We start from the raw sequence: 23,020 nt of genomic DNA, 5'->3' as shown, positions 1-23,020 counted from the left end.
GGGCTACATCCCCAAGCCCTTGCCACACTTACTTTGGTAGCCAAATGTTACAAGGAGTGTAACTGCAACAAGAATCTTGATTGCCATTGTCTTCTGTTAATACAAGAGGGAAGTGAAAAAGCAGAAAAGTTTGAATTGTCAATGATGGGAGTAACTTCTTTGCTGAATCAGAAAACAGTTTCAAATACTGGAAGAGTTATTTATTTTTGTGCTGTTCATCATGGTTTTTTTTGTTGTTGTTATTGTTTTTTTGTTTGTTTGTTTGGTGCCAGGGATTGAACTCAGGGGTACTCCAGCACTGAGCCACATCCCCAGCCCTATTTTTTATATTTTTTGTTTTTTTTTTTAATTTAAAGCAGGGACTCACTGAGTTGCTTAGTGCCTCGTTAAATTGCTGAAGCTAGCTTTGAACCCAAGATCTTTCTGCCTCAGCCTCCTGAGCCACTGTGATTACAGGTGTGTGTCACCTTCCCCGGCTTGTGCTGTTCATAATATAACAGACATAAACATAAAGTTTAAATCTGAATTATTAACATGTTCTCCATCACTTAAAAAAAAGGGTTTTTTTTAGTTGTAGTTGGACACAATACCTTTATTTTATGTATTTATTTTTTATGTGGTGCTGAGGACCAAACCCAGCGCCTGGCATGCTAGGTGAGAGCTCTACCGCTGAGCCCCACCCCAGCCCCATCACTTTCTGAAGTCCAGATAAATAAACAAAACACTAATAAAGCACTTGCCCCATGGTTGGCTTCAGTCTATCAACCTGACCTTACTAGACACAGGGGAAGACAGGATCTGTAATATATCTTCATTTTTTATGTGGTAGTTTAATCATACAGATACAAGGAATATAATACCAAAAGTGTAGGTAAAATTATTAGGAAGTGATGAGTTTGGAGAATTTATTACCTTTATTTTTAATATAATTCAATCATGTATGTCTGTATGTATTTATGTTTTGCTGTGCTGGGGATCAAATACAGGGCCTTGCACATGGTAGGCAAATGTTCTACTACTGAGCTATATCCCTAACTCTCCAAATTTCTATAATTTAATTTCTTTTCTTTCTTTTTTTTTTTTTTTCAGCACTGAATCAAACCTAGTCAAGCATTGTACCACTAAGCTGTATCCCCAACCATTTGGATGGAGGGGATTGAACCTAGTGATACTCTATCACTGAGCTATTCCCCCCCTTTTATTTTTTATTTTGAAACAGGGTCTTGCTAAGTTACCCAGGCTGGCCTCAAACTCGAAGCCTCCTGCCTCATCCTTCCAAATCACTAGGATTACAGGTATGTATCACCATGCCCGATTTATAATTTAATTTTTACCAGTGGCTATGTTTAACATAGCTATGTTTACAAAATTCTGAACATTTGTTAAAAATATTTTTTTAGTTGTAGTTGGACACAATGCCTTTATTTTATTTATTTTTATGTGGTGCTGAGGATCAAACCCAGCGCCTCTCATGTGCTAGATGAGTGCTCTCATGTGCTAGCTGAGCCACCACCCCAGGCCCAAATTCTGACATTTTAACAATTGACTTTCAAGAGTTGATAGGGGCCTGTTTACAACCACTATACCTTAGTTTTCTCATCCTTGGCAAGGATGTTATGAGGATAAGACAAGATCAAGCTTATTGTGTAAGGTGAGACTTGAACTCATTGCAATTGTCCCTGTGGGAGACATTGAAATTTATAAGGGACAAAGAGGAAGGATCAGCCAGCAGAATTTAGCCGACTTTATTACCTGAAGGGGCATTGAGGGGAAGAGGATGGATGATTGGTGATAAGTCCTGAAGCTAGAGAGACCTTTTCAAAATGGAAATGTATTCTTAATCTGTTACAATTGTTTTCCCGTTGTTCTTAGGCTAAAGACAAAACTCCTTAAGGAGGCCTAAAGGCCCTGTGTGATCTCACACCTGCCTCTCTCTGGCCATATCTCCACCAAGCTGCACCTCTTGTCTGTCCCCTGCAGTCCCACTTGCACTGTGGCAATTTCCCACATGTATGGGCATTGTGTAAGCTAAGCCCCTTTCTTGGAAGAATTTTCCCTCTCTTTATGCTTAGCAAACTTCTGTCCACCTTTGGATTAAACACTCCTCACTGCACCAGAGAAATCCCCCTGCCTGGGCCCTTCCTCTTCTCTGAGCCTGAAGACCAGGCATTTGTTTTACTGCATTGTGCATGTGTGATTTGATCTTGTCTTCCTGCCAGGCCCAGTGGCACAGGCCTATAATCCCAGCAACTTGGGAGGCTGAAGCAGGAAGACTGCAATTTCAAAGCCAGCCTGGGCAACTCAGTGAGACTGTGTCTCAAAAATCAAGAAGGCCAGAGATGTAACTCAGTGCTAGAGCACTCCTGGGTTCAATCCCCAGAACTGGGGGAGGGGGTTAATCTTTACAACCAAACTGTAAATTCTATGACGACAGAGATACATTTGCTTTCTGCCTTGTGTGGACTCTACAGTGCTAAGGACTGTTCCCGGCAGAGTAGGCTCTTGATATACAGAAATGGTTCTGCAACATTAAGCCTTGAAAAAAGCCTCCTAATACAAATTCATTTTTAATTCAACACCACAAAATCAATACTCTTCCTTGCACATGAAGAAATAAACTGAATCTCAAGTTATTTAGCTAAGGTCACTCTGTACAAAAAGATGTAATAGAGTTCAAAATCAGCTGTCTGACCCCAAAAAGTTTATTCTCTACCCTCTCTTTCCCCAGATCCTTCTCAGATGCCACCCAGTTTTCTAGGGAAATTGCTAGAATACCTGAATACCTAGAATACCCAGAATACTGAGGCCTAAGAAGATCCCTACTATTCTTGACTCTCCCACATTCTGACCCCAGGGATTAGTTAATAGAGGAAAAAAATCTGTGGCTCTGCAGCACCCTCTGCTGTCCAGTCACTTTCTTGGTCCCAGAAGAGGCTGCCTATAGTCAGCCATCCCTTGTAATCCCACATGGCCTGGAGAACACAGAGGTCCAAGAGAACACACATGTTCTTTGTAAGGCAGGACAAAGGAATGCTGTCTTTCCCTAATTCCTCAATTGTCCAGGCCTATGTCATAGGTCCTGTAAAATACATTGAGATTAAGCTGTAAGCAAATGATGTGTATCTTTGCATGACTTAGATTTCTGTTTGTTGAGCTGTTTTTACTTTGACGTATAACTTTCACTGAGGGCTATAAAAGTGATCCCTGTATTGGTCGTGGTAACTCATACCTGTAATTCCAGCAATTTGGGAGACTGAGGTAGGAGGATCACAAGTTCTAGGCTAACCTCAGCAATTTAGTGAGGCCTTGAGCACCTTAGTGAGCCTCTGTCTCAAAACACAAAATTAAAGGGACATGGGAGGCTACGTGTGGTGGCACACGCCTGTAATCCCAGCTGCTCAGAAGGCTGAGACAGGAGGACTGAGAGTTCAAAGCCAACCTCAGCAACAGCAAGGTGCTAAGCAACTCAGTGAGACCCTGTCTCTAAATAAAATACAAAAATAGGGCTGGGGATATGGCTCAGTGGTTGAGTGCCCTTGAGTTCAATCCCCAGTACCCCCCAAAAAAATAAAATAAAATAAAAGAGCATGCTACAGGGACACTGCTACATCGATGTTCATAGCAGCTCAATTCACAATAGCAAGACTGTGGAACCAACCCAGATGCCCTTCAATAGACGAATGGATTAAAAAAATGTGGCATTTATACACAATGGAGTATTACTCTGCATTAAAAAATGACAAAATCATAGAATTTGCAGGGAAATGGATGGCACTAGAGCAGATTATGCTAAGTGAAGCTAGCCAATCCCTAAAAAACAAATGCCAAATGTCTTCTTTGATATAAGGAGAGTAACTAAGAACAGAGTAGGGACGAAGAGCAGGAGAAGAAGATTAACATTAAACAGAGATGAGAGGTGGGAGGGAAAGGGAGAGAAAAGGGAAATTGCATGGAAATGGAAGGAGACCCTCAGGGTTATACAAAAGAACATACTAGAGGAAATGAGGGGAAAGGGAAAAATAATACAAGGGGGAGAAATGAAGGTCAGTAGAGGGGGCAGAGAGAGAAGAGGGGAGGGGAGGGGAGGGGAGGGGGGATAGTAGAGGATAGGAAAGGCAGCAGAACACGACAGTCACTAGTATGGCAATATGTAAATCAATGGATGTGTAATTGATGTGATTCTGCAATCTGTATATGGGCTAAAAATGGGAGTTCATAACCCACTTGAAGCAAAGTGTGAAAGATGATATATCAAGAACTATGTAATGTTTTGAACAACCAACAATAAAAAAAAAAAGAAAAAGAAAATAAAAGGGCATGGGGTTATAGCTCAGTAGCAAAGCACCCCTGAGTTCATTCCTCAGTACCCAAACAAACAAAAAGTGATCTCTGCAGTGGTAGAGTTTTAGTTATAAGGCTTATGAAGACAGATTTAGAGGATCTAAAAACTGTGTATGTGTGAGTGTGTGTGTGTGTGTGTGTGTGTGTGTGTGTGTGTGTGTTGCTACCGGCCTCTCAAATGCTAAGCAAGCAGTTTATCACTAATCCACATCCCCAGCTCTTAGAGGGTCTAAAGAAGTTCTGAGGTTCATTTAGTCATTCCAACAATGGGCAAGGCTTTGAGCTGCAATCAATGAGACACAAACCCTGCCCTTCTGGACTTTGTGGCTGCTCTAGTTGAAGTCCTAATCACGCCACTGCTTGGATATATAACCAAGTACAAATAATTTAACATCTCTGAACAGCCAGGTGTGCTTGTATGCACCTGTAGTCTCAGTTACTCAGGAGACTGAGGCAGAAGAATTAGGAGTTTAAGACCACCTGGGCAACATAGCAAGAGGTTGTCTTTAAAATAATAATAATTAAACAGCTCTGAACCTATGTTTCATTTGTAAAAGTAGGTTAGTCATAATCCACCGTTGACAGAGCTCTTGGGATTAAATAAAAATTTACACACAGAGGTGGTTGATAAATTCTAAAGCATTATAGAAATATTAACTGTTTTTATAAAAAGATTCTTAGGAAAAAAATTGTGTTAACTTACCATTAGGTGTATTTTGTTGACCCTCAATTAATGCCACTGTAAGAAAATGGGTTGCTGAGCTTGATGGTGCATGCCTGTAATCCCAGCTACTCCAGAACCTGAGGCAGAAGGATCCCAAGTTTGAGACCAGTCTCAGCAACTTAGTGACTCTTTCTCAAAAATAAAATTTAAAAAGGTCAGGAGAGGCTGGGAATGTGATTCAGTGGTAGAGTACTTGACTGGCATGCTTGAGGCCCTGGGTTCCATCCCTAGCTTTGCAAAAATAAATGTGTAAATAAGAATAATACAAGTCTGGAGTTGTAGCTCAGAGAAGAGCACTTGATTAGTTTACACAAGGCCCTGGGCATTCCGGTACTGAAAAAAGAAGGGAATGGGTCACTTGCCCCCCCTTCTTCCCTTTCTCTGTCAGCACACAGAATCAGAAAGGCCAAGGAAAGAACTATGGATGTGCAGTACAGCTTTCCGTTCCTAGATATGCCACTAACTGGCACGGTGTCCTTGAAAATGTCACGATCCTTTTAGGGTTTTCATTCCCTTATCTGTTAAAGAGATGTCTAGATTATGGGCCAAAAGGTGTCATTCTGACATTGTAGAGATTCTCCTGGGGGCTTGCCCTCTAGACCCCTTCTCTCCCATACTCCTTACATCTCCACTGACTTTCCACAGCAGACTTATTTGTAGAGCCACCCATAAAGCAAGGAACGTTTTTAGCAACCATCAACCATCATTTCCTACATACACTCAGTGATCTTGGACATCAAACGTTGACAGTGGGGCATTGAAAAGAAAAGAAGCCAAGAGACGGTCTATACAAGTAGGGCCAGGTTGCCTGGTGAAGTGGGAAGCACATCGGCGATGCAGAGGTGATGGAAGAGAGAGCGGGTGGCAGGAGGCAGAAGCTATGGCTTCCTCCAAGAATTCACTCCCTTCCAGATCCCAAGAGGCTGCCTCAGGTGGCCCTGACTCTGGGTTCCCAGTTATTGTGTCCAACAGAGGGAAGGATGTGAGGTATAAGAAAACTGAGAAGAACTAGAAAGACTAATCACAATTTTCATGAAGAGAGGAAGAAAGCAGGGCTTAGGACGATAAAGTAAAGGTGGAAGAAATGGAAGCAAAACTTTATTCACTCTTTCCCCTGCTCTGCACCCCCATGCTATTGTGCCTGTTAACTCTGTAGACAGGAGAAGGAAGACCTAGGTCAGGAAGGGAGACCTGGGTAAGACCCCAGCTCTGTCAAGAACAACAGTATGCTCCTAAGGAAGTGCCTTCAGTTCTCTGGGCCTAGAGTTACTCCTCTGTCAGAGGTGCTATTATGGTCCTTGAGGCTGAGTACTGGGGGGATCGTGGTGGTTTGATTGGGAAGAGTTGGGGAGTCAGAGTTCTGGGTTCAAGTTTCAATTGAAAATGAGTTGTGTAATCTGGGGTGGGGCATTGTCTCTGATCCTCAGTGTCTGCACCTGAGAGATGAGGATAAGGCTATCCACCATACACGGTTATGGGGCAGAATTCATCGAGATTATGTATAGAATAAACATGTAATAAACTGCCACAGTCTATTCAAAGGCTGATCATGGTTATATTGAGCTCTTTCTTCTATCCTTTCCACTCCCAATCTCAAAATCCAGTTAAGCAGCACGGTGTCAGGGGGGTCCACACAGCCAGAGCAGACTGCCAGGAGATGCAGCCTGGCCCTTATCATGCCTGTTGCAATTGCTGCCAGGAGGCCCAGTGGAGCAGAGGGGTGGAGAGAGGGGCACGGGCTCACCCGTGGTTGCTATGGCACCCCATCCTGGATTTGCCCATCTCTCCTAATGGAGCAAAGGGCAGAGGGAGGAGAGAGAGAACTTCTGGTCCCTTCCCCTCCTCTCTCTCTCTCTCTCTCTCTCTGAAGCAGATGTGGGGTGGGGGTGGGGGGAGACTGGGTACTGGATCAGAGCAAGAGGAAAGAGTGATATGCCAGGATTAAAAGGGTTTGAGATAGGGGCCACACTGAGAGAGCAGGGGCAGGGCCCCCATACCTACATCCAGGAGCCAGCCAGCTGATGACGTTAGAAGGAAGAAAACAAGTGAGACAGTGCCAGAGAGAGAGAGAGAGAGAAACAGAGAGAGAGGGAGAGAGAAACAGAGAGGGAGAGGGAGGGAGGGAGGGGGAGAGAGAGAGAGAGAGAGAGAAGAGAGGAGACCTGGAAGCAGCCAGCCTTTGCCTGGGATCTCCTGAGCAACTAAATCCCCAGGCAGCCTGATCCCCAGGGTCTTGAGAGCGGCCCGAAGAATGGGTACCTGGGCAATGATGATGCCCTCTCTTGCGTGGCGGCTGCTGGGTTGCTGTTTCCTCTGCAGCTGGGCTCTGAGGGATCCGAGGCCCCTCCGTTCTCTTCCTCCACTACCCTCCCAAGCCAAGCCAAGATCTATGCCCATGTGGGTGGCCTCACAGGGGGCTGAGGCAGCCCTGGCTTTTCTTTACTCCGGAGATGCCCAACAGCTATTGGGGGCTAATTGCAGTGAGCGCTATGAAGCTCTTGGAGCAGAAGCCAGACCAGGGCTCCCCCAAGTTCTACAGAGGGCAGCAGGTACTCTTACCCAGGCTGCCAATTTTCTCAACATGCTGCTACAAGCCAATGACATCCGCGAGTCCAGTGTGGAGGAGGATGTGGAGTGGTACCAGGCACTGGTCCGCAGCGTGGCGGAGGGGGACCCAAGGGCCTACCGGGCTTTGCTGATCTTTAACCCTCCACCAGGAGCCAGCCATCTACAGCTGGCCCTCCAGGCCACTAGGATCGGGGAGGAGACCATCCTTCAAGACTTGTCTGGGAACAGGATGCAGGAAGAGAGCTCAGCTGAGGAACCAGACAGCCTTCCCCTGCAGAAACGGGTGCTGACCAATGACCTAAGAAGCCTCAATAGCCCCAAGTGGCCACAGGGGGATGGGTATGTGGGGGACATACAGCAGGTGAGACTGTCTTCTCCCTTCCTGGAATGCCAGGAGGGCCAGCTCCGTCCTGGCTGGCTGATTACACTCTCGGCCACCTTCTATGGACTCAAGCCAGACCTCAGTCCAGAGGTCAGGTAAGTGGGTTTGCATTGGATCTGATGGATTTGTGGGTATGTGGCAGTGGGGACATTAGTCTACCCAGCTGTGCATGGGACATTTGGCAAAAACGTGTGTGTGTCTGGGGGGCATAGATGTGTGTGTTTGCATTCAGCTGTGTGTATTTGCAGCCAGCTCTGTGAATCTATAACTATCTGTTAACACACGCAGGTGTGAGTGTACATACTGAGTATGAATCAGTCCATTTATGCTTCTTTATCTTGGTATTTGTATTTATGTTCTTGATCATATGAATGAATGCCTATGAGCTTGTGCATGTACAGGAGGGTGTGCATGTACAGGAAGGTATGCATATGTAGGAACACATCTAGATGTAGATATACACACTTGGAGGTATAGAGGTGTGTGGATATAGACAGGCATCAGTCTTGACCCTCAGGTCTGAGGAGTGGATGTGAAAGGCAGGAGGGGGTGCTGGGGATGTGGCTTGCCTGGCATGTAGAGGCCCTGGGTTAGATCCCCAGTGCTGCAAAGAAATTAAAAAATAAAATAAAAAAAGAAGGCAAGAAAGGGCTTGGCTTAGGTGACAGTGACAATCCATATATGAGGCTTTTCCAAGGAGCCAGGGTGGGCACTCCAGGAGTTAAATCTGCTGTTTGAGTGGAGAGTTATAAGAGAAGGCTTCCCCAGGAGAAAAATTCTTGGGCAGGAGCTTGGAACCAACACCCTTTCTATCTGGGGTGCCAGGGTCATTCCCAAGGCCAATTTTCTTACATTAAGCAGGCCCCAACTGTCCTGCCTGTCCTGACCCAGGAGCTTGTGATACTCCTCCAATAACTGACTGCTCTCTGAGCTAGAGCAAGGGGCTTGGGAGTCATGTTGGGAAGCGGGCAGCAAATGAACACAGTGCTACGAGGCATTCAACAGTTAACATTGCTTTTCTAGCTCAGTGTCCCCCCATTTGTTCTCAGCAGAGTCCCCCTCCTGCAGGAAGGCAGATGGCTCTTTGCCAGCTCTCTCCTCACTCAACCCAGAGCAGGGATTGGGGAATTGCTGGGTCAGGCAGCTCCAGTTTAGGGCTCCTCCTTTTGCTGTGATCAGTTCAGAACTGCTGGGACAGAGTGGGGGTGGGGATAACAGCCTCACTGCTTGTGTATGTGTATACATGCAAAGTGGAATTGTGCAAATCCCCTTCAGACAGATAGATTCTCAGAGGCCCAGCTCCTGCATGTCTGGCATGCCCCCACCCTTTACTCATTGACAGAAATTGTAAAATGATAGGATGTTGAAAAGTGGAGGGGTGGGGGAACAACCCAGTGGAAGGAGTTTGTTGCCACAGAGAACAGAGCACTGGAGAAGTGGAATCCATGTGTGCCCTCCTTCTATGCTGCAGCCATTGTGCTAAAGTTTGCAAAGACTACATTGCCCCACAGTCTAGTACCCAAGTATCCATGCTCACCTTGACATTCATCACTGTGCCCCTAATTGCTAATTCACTGCCCTAGGGGGCAGGTGCAGATGGACATAGATCTCCAGGGCGTGGACATCAATCAGTGTGCAAGTGGCCCAGGCTGGTACTCTAATACACACCTGTGTGATCTCAACAGCACCCAGGTAAGGATAAGGAGGGTGGAGGGCCTCTAGGTCCTGCCTCCCTGCCCTTTGCCCATCACTGCCACCACCCAGCTCCCAGAAGCAGCTGACAAAGCCGACCGAGCATCTCAGGGCTTCAGGGAAGTCCTTAGTGATTAGCAGAGGTGAGATGCCAGTCTTTTATTAAAAGTGAGACCACGTATGACCTATCCCTTTATCTCCCAGCCTTCGCCCCCCCCCCAGGAAACTATCCCTCATGCCTCTGAAATCTCAGTGTATCTCCCTGCCTGCCCTCCTTCCTGGTGCTCATTGCTCCAGAGCCACTTCTGAGCCTCCATTAATCATCTTCTTTCCTTCCTCTGGATCACATACTGCCTGTCAACACAGCTCTGAAATCCTCATGGCCACAAAGGATACTCCATCTGTGTTTGTCAAAATAAATGGAATTACTGGTTGGGTGACGAGCAATTTGGGACTGGTGTGGGGGATGGACCCCAGGCCAGACCCAGGCAGAGTCAAAGCCACAGGCACAGGTACATCAAGATGATGGACATCACTGGCTGGCAATCGTGCAAGCCCAATACTGGGAGGCCAGGAAGCCAGTGAAGTTATCCACTCTATGGGTTACACCAAGTGCATGATTGTTTCTGAGCTGTACTGAAGCCAAGGCAAGCTTTGCAACTTGTTGGGTGGGTGGACATATTGCTCTGGACATACAGGTGGCCCTATTGCTCTTCAGGGACATGTGTTTGGACCTAGAAGTCTAAGAATAGAAGGAATTGAACCCAGGGCCTCTCACATGCTAAGCAAGCACTCAGTTCATTTTTTAACCTGGCCACATTCACTTCCCTGGGTATACATTTATCTGATTGTGCAGACTGGGCTGCGTGTGGTGGCACACACCTGTAATCCCAGTGACTAAGAAGGCTCAGACAGGAGGATACAAATTTTAGGTCAGCCTCAACAACTAAGTGAATACCTTAGTGAGACCCTGTCTCAAAATAAAAAAGAAAAAAGACTGGAGGGCTGGAGTTGTAGCTCAGTGGTAGAGCACTTGCCTAGCATGTGTGAAGCACTGGGTTCCATCCTCAGCACCACATAAAAATAAATAAAATAAACGTATTGTGTCCATCTACAACTGAAAAAAAATTATATAAAAAAGGACTAGGGATGTGGTGGCTCAGTGGTAAATCTCCTCTGGGTTCAATTCCCAGTAAAATAATAATAATAATAATAATAATAATAATAATAATAATAATAATAATAATAAATGTTTGTGCAGACTGTGGCAGGAACAGAGCATGTTCCAGTGGTCCAGGCAAGAGCGGAAGCTGGGCCTCAATTTCATAAGCACCTAGGTGAGGTCAGGAGCTACATATAGAATCTCCTAAGGCTAACTCCTTCCTTTGTCCCACTGATGTCTGTTCCCAGCAACTCTCCCCAACAGATCTGACCTCATCCACGTGCTCATCTTCTCTGCCAGACTCTGTTCCCTGCTGGGCAAACATCAATGGGTGGAGGTAGAATAAAGGACTGGCCTTGGCATCCCACCAGCCTGGCATTAGGCCAGCATTAGGGCCAGCGAAAGCAGTTCTGTGCCCAAGCCAGATGGCCCCTGATGGAGAAAGCTGCTCCACCACCAGGAGCCTTTTCAGTCCACCTGTGCATCAAAGAGGGTGGATGATGCGGACCCTTTGAAGCAGCACAGAGGCAGAGCTCTGTGGCTCAGAGCTCTCTTCTTCCACTTCCCACCTGGTACCTTGCCCTAGCAACCTAGAACCTATGAAGCTCCTGTCACTGCCAGACTAAACAAAAGGGTGATCTATCTCATACTTATTGCTTAGGGTCTCTTTGAAAAAGGGCAACAGAAGGGGGGAAGAGAGGGGTTCCAAAGAAGAAAGGCTCTCCTCAGGAAGAGCCTCTGGTGGGATCTCCAAGAGTAGATCCAAAAGTCATGGACAAGAAGCTAGATGCACCCTCCAACGCCTCCCTGAAGACCCCATATAAATACATATTTGTCATCCTCACAGTGTGTCCCCCTGGAGAATCAGGGCTTTGTTCTTGGCCGCTACCTCTGTCACTGCCGACCTGGATTCTATGGAGCAAGTGGCTTTGGGGGTAAGTACAGTGAAGACCAGGTAGGTTTTTACAGGCTAGACTGGTGAGGAAACGTGGGAAGGAAAGGCAGTTTGAGGATCCTGAGAGAGAGCTTGTGGGGCAAAAGCAGAAGGTCAGGAGAAAGCAGGGGATGGCAGCAGGATTTTGTGGGGGCATCTGCCTTCTAAGAGTGAGCCTGAACATGTAGGTATGTTGAAAGCTGGCTTCCCAATGAGCCCTAACCTCTTCCTATTACCACTTCCTGGTACCTCTTTCTGGCATCACCTCTTCCTGTTACCCTGCCCTCCCCAGGGAATACCTACTCCCTCGTGTCCCTGGGACCACAGACCATAGGAGGGCAGGGCAACCACCAGGACAGAAGGCTAGGATCTCAGGATGCTCCAAACAAGCCCCTATCTCTGCACCTATTTTGCTCTTTACAGGGTTAGAGGAAAGTGCCACACAGACTACCAGCCAATTTGGGTCTCCACAAGGCAGCTTGGGGAGGCTGCTGAGGTGTCAGCCATGTTCCGAGGGCTGCACCAGCTGCATAGATGCCACACCATGCCTGGCAGAGGAGGCCCCAGCCCTGCGGGCAGCAGTACTGGCCTTCCAGACCTGCTGCATGCTGGCCGTCTTCCTGAGCATGCTGGTCTCCTACCACTGCCGCTGGAGCAAGGCAAGGAAGGCCCTGCCGCTCTCTCCTGCACACACATCCTACCCATCCCTAGTCCAGACATGGGTCTACTTAACACTAGAACTCAGGAGAATGGGCCAGTCTTAATTCTAAACCTAACTCACTATATGACATTAAGCAAGTGACCTCCTTACCTTAATCCTGTTTCCTTACCTGCAAAATGAAGGCACTGAACTTAATTCAGCAAATGCTTGTTGAATATATATGCTAAGCAAATCATTACCTAGGCACTAGAGGAAGTGATCTGGACCCTCCTGGAGCGTCTGGTTAATGGAAGACACACTAAAATAACAGCACAGTGAGACAGGGGCAAGGAAAAGGCTGCTGTCAGTTGCTATGGGAGCTTGGAGAAGGGATTGGTATCCTGCCAAAGATGGCATTGGAAGCACTTTCTGGAGAATGTGACATTTGAGTGAAGCTTGAAGGTTAACTGGATACTTGTTGGGCAGAGAAGGTTTATTCCATTCCAGACAATGGGGCAGTGTGACTCAAAACTCAGAGGTATGCAGGAGATCCTTCCTATCTCCAACAACCTCTGATTTGAGCTCAGAGTGGGACTGGGTGGGGAGCACAGGACTGCAGGAAGCCATGTGAAACCTTGGCCATAGCCAGGCTTAGTGCTGTGCAGCTGAGAGCGTAGGTAGTGGGAGTGCAGATGTGGCTCAGGACAGAGGGTGGAGTCAGTCTAGGGTGAAGCCTTACCCTAGGCCCAGAGTGACCCCTAAACAGACCTACAACCTTCCAACACCATCATCCAGGCTCCATCCCCCCACTGCCCTGCTCACAGGCCTCTCTTTTTCCATGGGTTCACAGAGAATCCGGGCATCTGGAGTTGTCCTGTTGGAAATCATCCTCTTTGGATCCCTGCTTCTCTACTTTCCTGTGAGTCTGTGGCCAGCGGCTAACCCCACCTCCCAGGATCCTCCACAGCCCCAACCTGGCACCCTCCAAACCCTAAAAACCCTATTCTCTGCTCTCAGAGGATTCAGAGACCTCCAATTACCCAGGCTGGTCTAGTGAGCTCTGGAGCCAAACAGCCCCAGGCTTAAAAAAGCTCCATGATCTGCTGTGGTGATTTAGGAAAAGTTACTTAACTTCTCTGATACTTAAGCTACTCCTCTGCAGAATGGAGATGATGATGCCTCTATTGCAGGGCTCTTGGGAGGATTAGCCGTGTGTGTTGCACAGAGCCCAGCACAGCAGTAGTGCAGTGCAGAGCAGCTCCTCTTGTTCCCTTCCCACCAGGTCTTCATCCTATACTTCAAGCCCAGCGTGTTCCGCTGCATTGCTCTTCGCTGGGTTCGGCTGCTGGGTTTTGCCATCGTCTATGGGACCATTATACTCAAGCTTTATAGGTAGGGCCCGGGAAGACCTTGCTCTCACACTTCTCTCCTAGGTCACCTGGGCTCATTCGTGCAATGGAGTTTTTCCAAATCAAACCCTTACCAGCTCCACTCCGCTCTGCCCCCATCATTCACCCTCCCCCACATGTAACTTTTTGGGGAAACCATGGAAAGAATAGGACACACAAATGTGTGGCGGGGAGGGCAGCTACAACAGAGGTCAGGGATCTGGCTGCCGTCCTCAGCCCCCAGCTTCCACGTGCGTCCTGACTCTTGCAGAGTGCTCCAGCTGTTCCTGTCTCGCACAGCCCAGCGGGGCCCACACCTGAGCAGTGGGCACGTCCTGCAGCGCTTGGGGCTGCTCTTGCTGCTCGTGCTGGGTTTTCTGGCCATGTGGACAGTCGGCGTCCTGGAGCGAAGCATCCAGCACACACCTTTGGTGACTCGAGGTCACACTCTCACTGGCCGCCACTTCTACCTCTGTCACCACGACCGCTGGGACTACATTATGGTTGTGGGTGAGCTGCTTCTTCTGAGCCCAACCTCACTCTGGCCCCTGGCTCCATACCTCCAGGGTCCTCTTATGCTGGTCCTCCCACCCTGTGCCCAGACCCTGGGCCCAGGCTCCTCAGCATGCCCTGTGGAGACAGGAGCAGCAAGCTGCTGAGTTGGTGCCACCCTGTCCCTTTCACTGCCCCACAGCTGAGATGCTGCTGCTATGCTGGGGCAGTTTCCTCTGCTACGCCACCAGGGCTGTGCCCTCGGCCTTCCATGAGCCACGCTACATGGGCATTGCCCTGCACAACGAGCTGCTGCTTTCGGCTGCGTTCCACATGGTCAGGTGAGGACAGGCCCAATTACCTGGGTTTCCTCCCACCTTGATGCTACTCCTCCCCTCCCAGGTGAGGGGGCCCATCCAATGATTGTCCTTGCAACACTGCTATGCCACAACAGGATGAGGAAGGGCCCCTCCATACCCCTCCTGCACCCCATGCCTCACCCAGATGAGAGGCAACTACCCAAAAGAAAAGGAAGTTTGTCCCCCTTCTAATTCCTGTCCCCTTCCTAAGCCACCACTCTAGTACCCCCAATATGTACTTTCCAACACACCCTCACTTCTCCCTGCCTTCTTCCTCACTCAGCCACTTGAGCAGTAGGTCTGTTGTATGCCCATGGGGACCTGGCCCTGTGGTAGAGGCAGAATCAACCCACAAGGTGATCCTGACAAGTCATGGAGCATGATTCTGTTCTGCACACTAGGCAGTCTGAGAAGGAGAGCTGGAGCAACCTGGGAGGGCTTCTTCAGAGGTGGGATTAACATGAGCTGTGCCCTGGCCTTCCACTATCTGGGAGAGGGCAGGAAGAAGAGCACCTTCCTCAACCATGGAGCTCTGGGCTGGGGAGAGGAGCCTTCCAGGTGAGGCCAGGAGGCCACGCCCACCTGCACTACAGATCACCCCCCTCCTATTCGGCCCCCAGGTTTGTGCTGGTTCCGTCCCTGCACCCAGACTGGACTCTTCTCCTCTTCTTCTTCCACACCCACAGCACAGTCACTGCCACACTGGCTCTGATCTTCATCCCCAAGGTGAGGTCTTACCCCTCTGCATGAGGCAGACCCCTCCCCTTGATAAGAGCACTGTAGATCTGCCACCACTGCGCCCTCTCCAGGTCAGGGCAAGGATGACGGAAGGTGCTAGAAGTGAGTGAGCTCTGAGTGACAGGGCCCTCGGCAAGGACATGGGTGGGAGGAGAAAGATATTCTCTGCTCCAGTTCTTGGGCAAAGGAAATAAGTGCTAGAGCTGGAGAGGGTCCCTTTATCCACAGGTGGAAGGCTGGTGGCCTCTGAAAATCTGCTTGGAAGTAGTTACAAAGAGGCAGGTGGGGGAGCTGAAGGACATAGCTAAGGATTGCCGAGGCAGGAGGGTGGGATTGCCATGGTCTCAGCTACAGAAGAGCAGAGAGGATGAGGAGGAGTTACATCCTACAGATCCTCAGAATTCCAAATCAGAGGAAGGATGAAGAACACAAAGTAAAGATGTATCCCACAGGGCAGGTGAGAGTAGGAGTCAGTGGGGAGCTACAGTGAGCTGTGCCCTGGCCTTCCACAAGCAGTTACATGAGCATGATCTCTTCCCCCATGCACACCCACCCTGGCTAGTTCCGGAAGTCAGGGGCTCCTCCCCGGGAGGAGATCTTGGATGAGGTATATGAAGATGAGCTGGACCTGCAGCGCTCAGGCTCCTACCTCGACAGCAGTATCGCCTCAGCCTGGAGTGAGCGCAGCCTGGACCCTGGAGACATTAGGGTAGGTACCACCCACCTCCTTAACTTCTTTGATACCAGCTCTTAAGATTGGGCAGAGGCTGGGTACAGTGGTGCAGGCCAATAATCCCACCTGTCTCAAAATACAAAACAAAAAGGGCTGGGAATGTAGCTTAGTGGTCAAGTGCCCCTGGGCTCAATCCCCAGTATGTGTGTGTCGGGGAGCCTGAGCAGAGGTAGCATTGTGTGACACTGTGTGACACTGCAGGTTCCCTCCCCAAAGGTTACCCACCCTTCAAGACTGCCTTCTCCCTTCTCCAACACAGCCCTAAAAACTGACTCTTCTGACTCTATTCAAATGAGGCTATATAGCACCCAAGTAGAAAGACCCAGAACCCAGATCTTGGAGGCCCAGGCCCAGGCCACGCAGCAAACTGGAGGCACAACTGAGTGGAGCCCTAATCCTTCTTGTCTTCATCATGGTGGGCAGATAAGAAACCCCTTGGTACCCAGCAAAGCAGGCTGGTTGGTGACCTAAGGGTCAGCTGTGGGGTTGGGCAGTTCAGGCAATGAATGGCCATCAGGATTTCCACACCAGAATCCCTTCCCTGGACCTGGTAGATCTTGAAAAAAACAAAGTTCTTTCTGGGCTTATCCTGGAAGATCATTCTACTCTAATTTTTCTGCTCAAGGAGAGCATTATATGCACAGGAACCATAAGAAGAGGCTTGGTGGGGAGGAAACAAGGAGACCCAGGGATTTTATAAAACCTAAGGTACAGGAGCCATCCTGGGAAACCATTTTGTCCATCCCTTCCACTCCACCAAGGCCCACCTACACTTTACTTGTTTACAGTCTTGCAAAGGAGAATCTTCCACCTCTTCACTCCCTTCTTATCCAACTGCCTCTGCCTGTTTCCCCATGTCCTCGTAACCTTTTCAGCTTCTGACCCCTCTCAGGCAAAGACTGAGCTCAGACTCCCATCGAGCTGGGAGGTCAGGGAATGTAGACATGCTTTGCCACAACCATGCCACACTCGGCTTCCTACTTTATGGAACATAAGTGTGCTCCCCTTGTGCTGGCTCAGGGGAGAAACTGAGCATAACAGACATGCAAAGCCCCAGTTCCATCATTTCTATCTAAATACAACATTTTCTGATGCACTAGTTCCATCAAGCTCATAATCCTCTTAAGGACAAAAACACTGGTCAGTCAGGTAGCATCACTTTTTAGAAGATGCAAAGGCTCAGAGACGTCAAGAAAATAGCCTTAAGGCCCAAATGGGTTAGCAGTGTCAAATCCATTTTCTGTTCACCATGTTGGTAATTTCCCACCAGATCACAGTGCCCCAGAGAATGGAGGGCACTCTAATCCCTGGGTATTTAATGGATCCAGCTCAAAGCAGATTGGTACTGGTCTTGTAGGAATGGAGTGGTGAATCTCAGAGTCTTAGAAGTAGGGAAGGGACATATTATATTTAATGGAAAAGAGATGCCCAAAGAAGTCTAAATAAGGACCAAGGGGGAGACCAGCCAGGGATTGCTCAGTCTGTACATCTCAATAACAGCTCACTGACAGGTCTGCTCTCCTTATTCCTTTCCTCAGAAGGAGCTGAAGAAGCTCTATGCCCAGCTAGAGGTCCACAAGACCAAGGAAATGGCTGCTAATAACCCCCACCTGCCCAAGAAGCGTGGCAGCTCCCGCCAGGGGTTGGGCCGCTCCTTCGTGAGGTACCTGGCTGAGTTCCCTGAGGCCCTGACCAGGCAACACTCCCAGGATTCAGGCTCCCTGGGCCATGGCAGCCTGCCTGGCTCCTCCCACCATCGGCTCTGCGGTTCTAGCCTGCAGGAAGCAGAAGGGCCACCAGCCCTGCCCAAGTCCTGCAGCACCTATGACCACCAAAGGGAGCAGGACCCACCTCTCCTTGACTCCCTGCTGAGGAGGAACCTATCCAAGAAGGCCCCTCGGGTGGAGAGCAGGGAGTTGATGGAAGGGCCCTCTGCCCTGGGCTACAGGTCAGCCAGTGCCCATAACCTGACGGTTGGAGAGAGGGTCCCCAGGACGCGGCCCACTTCCCTGCAGAAGTCCCTCAGTGTTGTAGCTGGCTCTAGGGAAAAGGCCCTGCTTGTGGCCAGCCAAGCCTATTTGGAAGAGACCTACCTGCAGGCAAAGGAAAGAGAGGAGCAAAAGAAGGCCGAGGCAGCCATGATGAGCCCAGCGCAGAGACCATCAGCAAGGAGGCTGGAGCCGGCTCGAAGGGCCCCCCTGTCAGCTCCACCCTCCCCTGCCAAGAGCAGCAGCGTGGGCAGCTCTCACATCTCTGGGAGGCTTCATGAAGAGGCTGGTAGGAAGCTGCCTCACCCACCCATCAGGCACCAGGTCTCCACACCCATCCTGGCCCTGTCTGGGGCCTGCCTGGGAGAGCCAAGAACGCTGTCTCCCAACTCCACTCTGACTCCAGCTCTGATGCCACCTCTGGCCCCAACCCCTACCCCTGCCCTGGCACCAGTGCCAGTATCCCCACAAAGCCCCAGCGTATTCACCTACATCTGCCCCTGGGAGAATGAAGAATTGCCAGTCAAGAAAGAAAATGCTGCCCAGGAAGCTCCCTCAGAACCTGAGCGAGGCAGCCACTCCCCCGCCCTAGCCACAGCCAGGCTCTGGAGGGCTCTCTCTGTTGCAATAGAGAAAAGGGGAGCTGGGGAACCTGAGATGAACACAGAGGAAGGGTGTCTCCAGGGGGAAGCTGATGATGTGGGTGGGGACAGGCCCAAGATCTCTAAAGCCCACAGCCTCAGGACCCCTGTGCAACAGGCCTCCATGCGCAGCCTAGGCCTGGCTATCAAAGTGCTGACCCGTTCTCGGAGCACTTACAGGGAGAAGGAGAATGGGGAGGAAAGTCCAGAAAGGGATAAGGACAAGGCTCCAGTGGAGGGTGCAGGGGCTTTCCCCCGGTCTCCTAGGCTGGGGCGGCCCAAGGCAGTGAATAAGCAGGCTGCCCTGGCCCCCTGCAATGATGAAGAGTCCCTCCAAAACCAACAGAATGCCCACACCAGCAGAATGCTCCAAGTCCAGCAACAGGAAGGCAGCAGAGAACAAGAGGACAGAGGCAGAAGGACATCCCAGGGTCTAGGGGAGCAGAAAGTTGAGAGAACGGGTGAAATAGGGCTTGCCATACTTAGGCAAGTTTCCAAGGACAAAAATGCTGAACAGGCAAAGGCAGCCCCTGTAGGGCGGCTGGAACGGCCTAAAGCTGGCCTCCACCCCCTGGACAGTGCTGACTTCACAGTGCCGGAGGTATGTCCCTGGGAAGTCACTGAGTCACCAACATGTCAGCTAGACAGTAACAACAAGGTGGAAATCTGCCCCTGGGAGGTGAGTGAAGGAGCCCCTGAGAGGGAGGCAGTAATGCAAGAGCTTGAGGACGCCCATGAAGAGAGGGGCAAAGTCCCAGAAAAATCAGAGTCCAAAAGAGTGACTGTCTTCGCGCGGAAAAAGCCAGAGAGGCTGGTGAGGGGCCAGGAGGCAGTGTGTCCTTGGGAGAGTGCCAATCCTGGAGGTCTGTCCCCTCAGTCAGTCCCTCAGGACTCTGACAGAACCAGGGGCAGGTCTGAGGCAGTGGGCAGTGTGGAGGCAAGGAAGGCAGAGAAGGACCCCAAGGAAGACATGGACCCAGAGGCTTGTTCACCTGACACTGCCAAGGAAGACCTGTGCTCCCAGAAAGAAAGTGAAAGGGAGGGGAAAATGGCCCAGGAGGTGATGGCGCTCCCCCAGGAAAGGCAAAAAGCTCCCAAGAAAGCAGCCTTCTGGAGAGAACAGAAACTGGGTGGAGATCTGCAGTCTTTTTGTCCGTGGGAGAGTACAGACTTCCGGGGTCCCTTGGCAGTCTCACTTCAGGTCCCAGAAAGTCTGGGCAATGGTATTGCAGAAGTGTGTCCATGGGAGGCAGGAGATTCACCTGCTATCAAGAAGTCAGAGATCTGTCCCTGGGAGCTAGGTGATGCGCTCCCAGGGAAGGAAGCACCAAGTCAGGAGGCAGGAGGAGAATCTCTCCAGGAAAAGAAGAAAGCCCCCGGAAAGGGGAGCTCAGGAGAGATGGGGGAACAAACTGTGAAGGCTGTGCCGGCAGTAAGTCCATGGCAGGAATCAGTGTGTCCCTGGGAGGGCATAGCCCCTGTACAGTCTAGCCCATGTCCAGACATCTCCTCATCCAAAGCTGGTGACCAACTCTTAAGCAATGGGAACAGCAGAACAATGCAGTTGGGTCCATGGGAAGCTCTTAAGCCAGAGAAAAAGGGAACAACTCCTGCCACAGCAGAAATCTGTCCCTGGGAGGTAAATGAAACACAAGACTGGACATTGGGACAGGTACCAAAAAAAGGAGAATCTCAAAAGGACAAGGGGAAAATGCTTGAAAAAGCAGGAATCCCCCAAGAGGTCACAGCATGGGAAAAGCTGGAGGCAGTCTGCCCCTGGGAGAGCATGGACCCTGGTAGCTTCCCCCTACAACCAGGTGCTCAAGGCACAGAGAGACCCCAAACTATTTTCCAGAGGTCAGGCAGTGTAAGAAGCAAAGCTGCTGAGATCTGCCCATGGGACATGGAAGAGACTCTGGCAGCAGAGAAGACAAAGATCTGTCCCTGGGAAGTAGGTGCTGGAGCAGGAAAGGGAAGGGCTTTGGAAGTTGAGGCCATTAGGAAATCACCAAAAGATATAGGAAAAATGTCTGCAGATTCTGTACCCAAGGAGAGAACAGTTACTGATTCAAAGAAGCCACAGAGTCCAGGCCTGGAGGTTGCCTGTCCATGGGAGAGCTCGAGTCCAGGAGGCTCCTGTCAGAATTCAGACACTCTGGACACTGATGGACCAAAAGTTCGACTCCAGGAACTGGACGGTGTGGGCTGCAGGCCAGCTGAGGTATGTCCCTGGGAAGTAGAAGAAGCCCTCACTCATGCAAAAGCCAACATCTGTCCCTGGGAGGTGAGTGAAGGAGCTACTGGAAAGGGACTGAAGCAAGAGACGGGGAATGAATCAGCAGGGAAGAGGGAGAAAACTCTAGAAAAGGAGAGACTCACTTTCCCTAGAGAAGGCATAGCAAAATGGGAGGCAAAACACCATCAAGAACAGGAAGTTATTTGTCCTTGGGAAGAAAAAGACTTGAGGGAACCATCTGCTCAGACCTCCAAGGTCTCAGACTTGTCCAGCAACACTAGTAGTCAGGTGGCAGAGGGATATTCCTTGGAAGTGAGTGATGAAGCAACACAGAAAGGGGACCTGAGACAAGACCCAAGGACAGACTCCCTCCCAGAACACATGACTCATGAAAAAGCTCAAGCTTCAAAAGCAGAATTCATTACTGAAGGTGGAAGAACAAGCAACCAACTATCATCCATCTGCCCATGGGAGAGCATGGTGCCAGCAGGCTCTTTCTTGCAGCAAGACCGTCAGCACCCTGACCAACCTACAGCCAGCTCCCAGAGTCTGCTCAGTGCTGGGAGCAAGGTCGCTGAGGTATGTCCATGGGATGCTCCTGATCCAGATGTGTATAAACCTGACAGCAGCTCCAAGGCCGAGATCTGTCCCTGGGAGGTAACTGAGAAAATCCCTGAGAAAGGGTCATGGAGACAGGATAGAAAGAGGGAATCTCAAGAGGAGGGAAGAGCCCCAGAAAAACTAGAGCCCAAAGGTGTGACAGTCCAGAAAACATCAGAGATAGCTGACTTTGAGAAGCAGGAGGCTGGGGAGAGCCAAGATTTGGGGGGTTTGTCTTTACAATCAGACCCACATGCTTGTGACAGAAGCAAAGGCAATTCTGAGACAGCAGGCAGAGTGGGGGCCAGGGTGGCAGAAGTGTGTCCGTGGGAAGTGGAAGAGACTCCCTCTGCCAAGAAAGCAGAGATCTGCCCTTGGGAGGTGGGTAAAAAAGCAGCAGGGAAAGGGGAACTAGAGCAGGGGATGAGCAGAGAACCACAAGGGCAAGGAGAGGTGTTCCTTGCAAAGGCAGAATCTGGAGGGACTGAAGGACATTTTTCAAAAACAGCAGCAAAACCTGGCAAAGAACAGCTGACAGTCTGCCCTGAGAAAGGCACAGGATCAGGAGGGTTCTTCCCACAGCAAGATGCTCTAGACACCAACCAACCCACAGTCAGTCCCCACAGAGCAAGCAGCATGGGGAGTAGGATAGCAGAACTGTGTCAATGGGAAGTAACAGATCCGGAAGGAAACAAAATAAAGGGCATCATGGCAGACATCTGTCCTTGGGAGGAAACTGGAGCCCTGTTGGAGGAATCTGGCCTCCTGGCTTTAACAGCAACTCAGACAGAAAATTTCCCCACAGCTCCTGAAAAATCATCATGCCTTTTAGTTCATAGACCTCTGGAAAGGTTCCTTTCAGAGAGCAAGAGCTCCCACCCCAAGGTGAGCAAGCCAGTCAGTACTCTTACTCTAGGAGGTATCAGAGAACCACAGGGACCTTCAGGACTTGGGCCAAAGACCTGCTTAGGCACAGAATCAAGTCTCCAAGAAGGTGAGGCTCAAAGGTCTTCTTCCTTAATGGAAGACCATAGACAAGTAGCTACTGAAGCTCAAGATGAAGAACTCACCCCTCTTGTCTATCCTTGGGACTTGGAATAAGCTCTGTCAGGTGAGCTCAAACAGACCTAGGCTTCAGGAACCAAAGTCCTTTCTAAATCTTAGTGTTTCCAAAGAGCTGAATCAAAGACACTTGACCACTTCTAAGAAGGCCAAAGGTCCACTCATTCAAAATACAACTATACAAGAAGGGTTCAGCTCAGATCCCAAGGAAAGTCCCACCTATTCTTTGCTTTTAACTTTTCTTCCTGATTGAGGATACAAAGGCTGGACCCTCTACTTCCAGAGACTCCTCCCACCCACCCATCTAACATACTTGACACAAGCCACTGGAGTGTTACTG

At 49.7% G+C, this 23,020-nt stretch overlaps 1 protein-coding gene across 1 annotated transcript; it reads left to right on the top strand.

The window, feature by feature from the left end:
• Window positions 1-7,316: 7,316 nt before the first annotated feature.
• On the top strand, window positions 7,317-22,719 carry Gpr179 (G protein-coupled receptor 179). Its single transcript, XM_027924589.2, has 11 exons — window positions 7,317-8,110; window positions 9,599-9,707; window positions 11,717-11,804; window positions 12,227-12,462; window positions 13,294-13,362; window positions 13,726-13,835; window positions 14,103-14,341; window positions 14,526-14,664; window positions 15,303-15,408; window positions 15,983-16,129; window positions 17,692-22,719. The coding sequence occupies exons 1-11, from the start codon at window positions 7,317-7,319 to the stop codon at window positions 22,717-22,719; spliced, it is 7,065 nt and encodes a 2,354-aa protein (XP_027780390.2).
• The last annotated feature ends 301 nt before the right edge of the window (window positions 22,720-23,020 follow it).

The sequence above is a fragment of the Marmota flaviventris genome, chromosome 17, assembly GCF_047511675.1.
Source record: "Marmota flaviventris isolate mMarFla1 chromosome 17, mMarFla1.hap1, whole genome shotgun sequence".
NCBI classification, from domain to species: Eukaryota; Metazoa; Chordata; class Mammalia; order Rodentia; family Sciuridae; genus Marmota; species Marmota flaviventris.
Note: the sequence above shows the minus strand (reverse complement) of the source record. Positions and strands in the feature narration are given on the sequence as shown.

Bases quoted from the DNA above. Each gene is read 5' to 3' on its own strand.
- Gpr179 (XM_027924589.2), top strand. From the start codon at position 7,317: ATGGGTACCTGGGCAATGATGATGCCCTCTCTTGCGTGGCGGCTGCTG. The intron at 8,111-9,598 runs GTAAGTGGGTTT...TCACTGCCCTAG, and splicing joins GACCTCAGTCCAGAGGTCAG to GGGGCAGGTGCAGATGGACA. The intron at 12,463-13,293 runs GCAAGGAAGGCC...ATGGGTTCACAG, and splicing joins ACCACTGCCGCTGGAGCAAG to AGAATCCGGGCATCTGGAGT.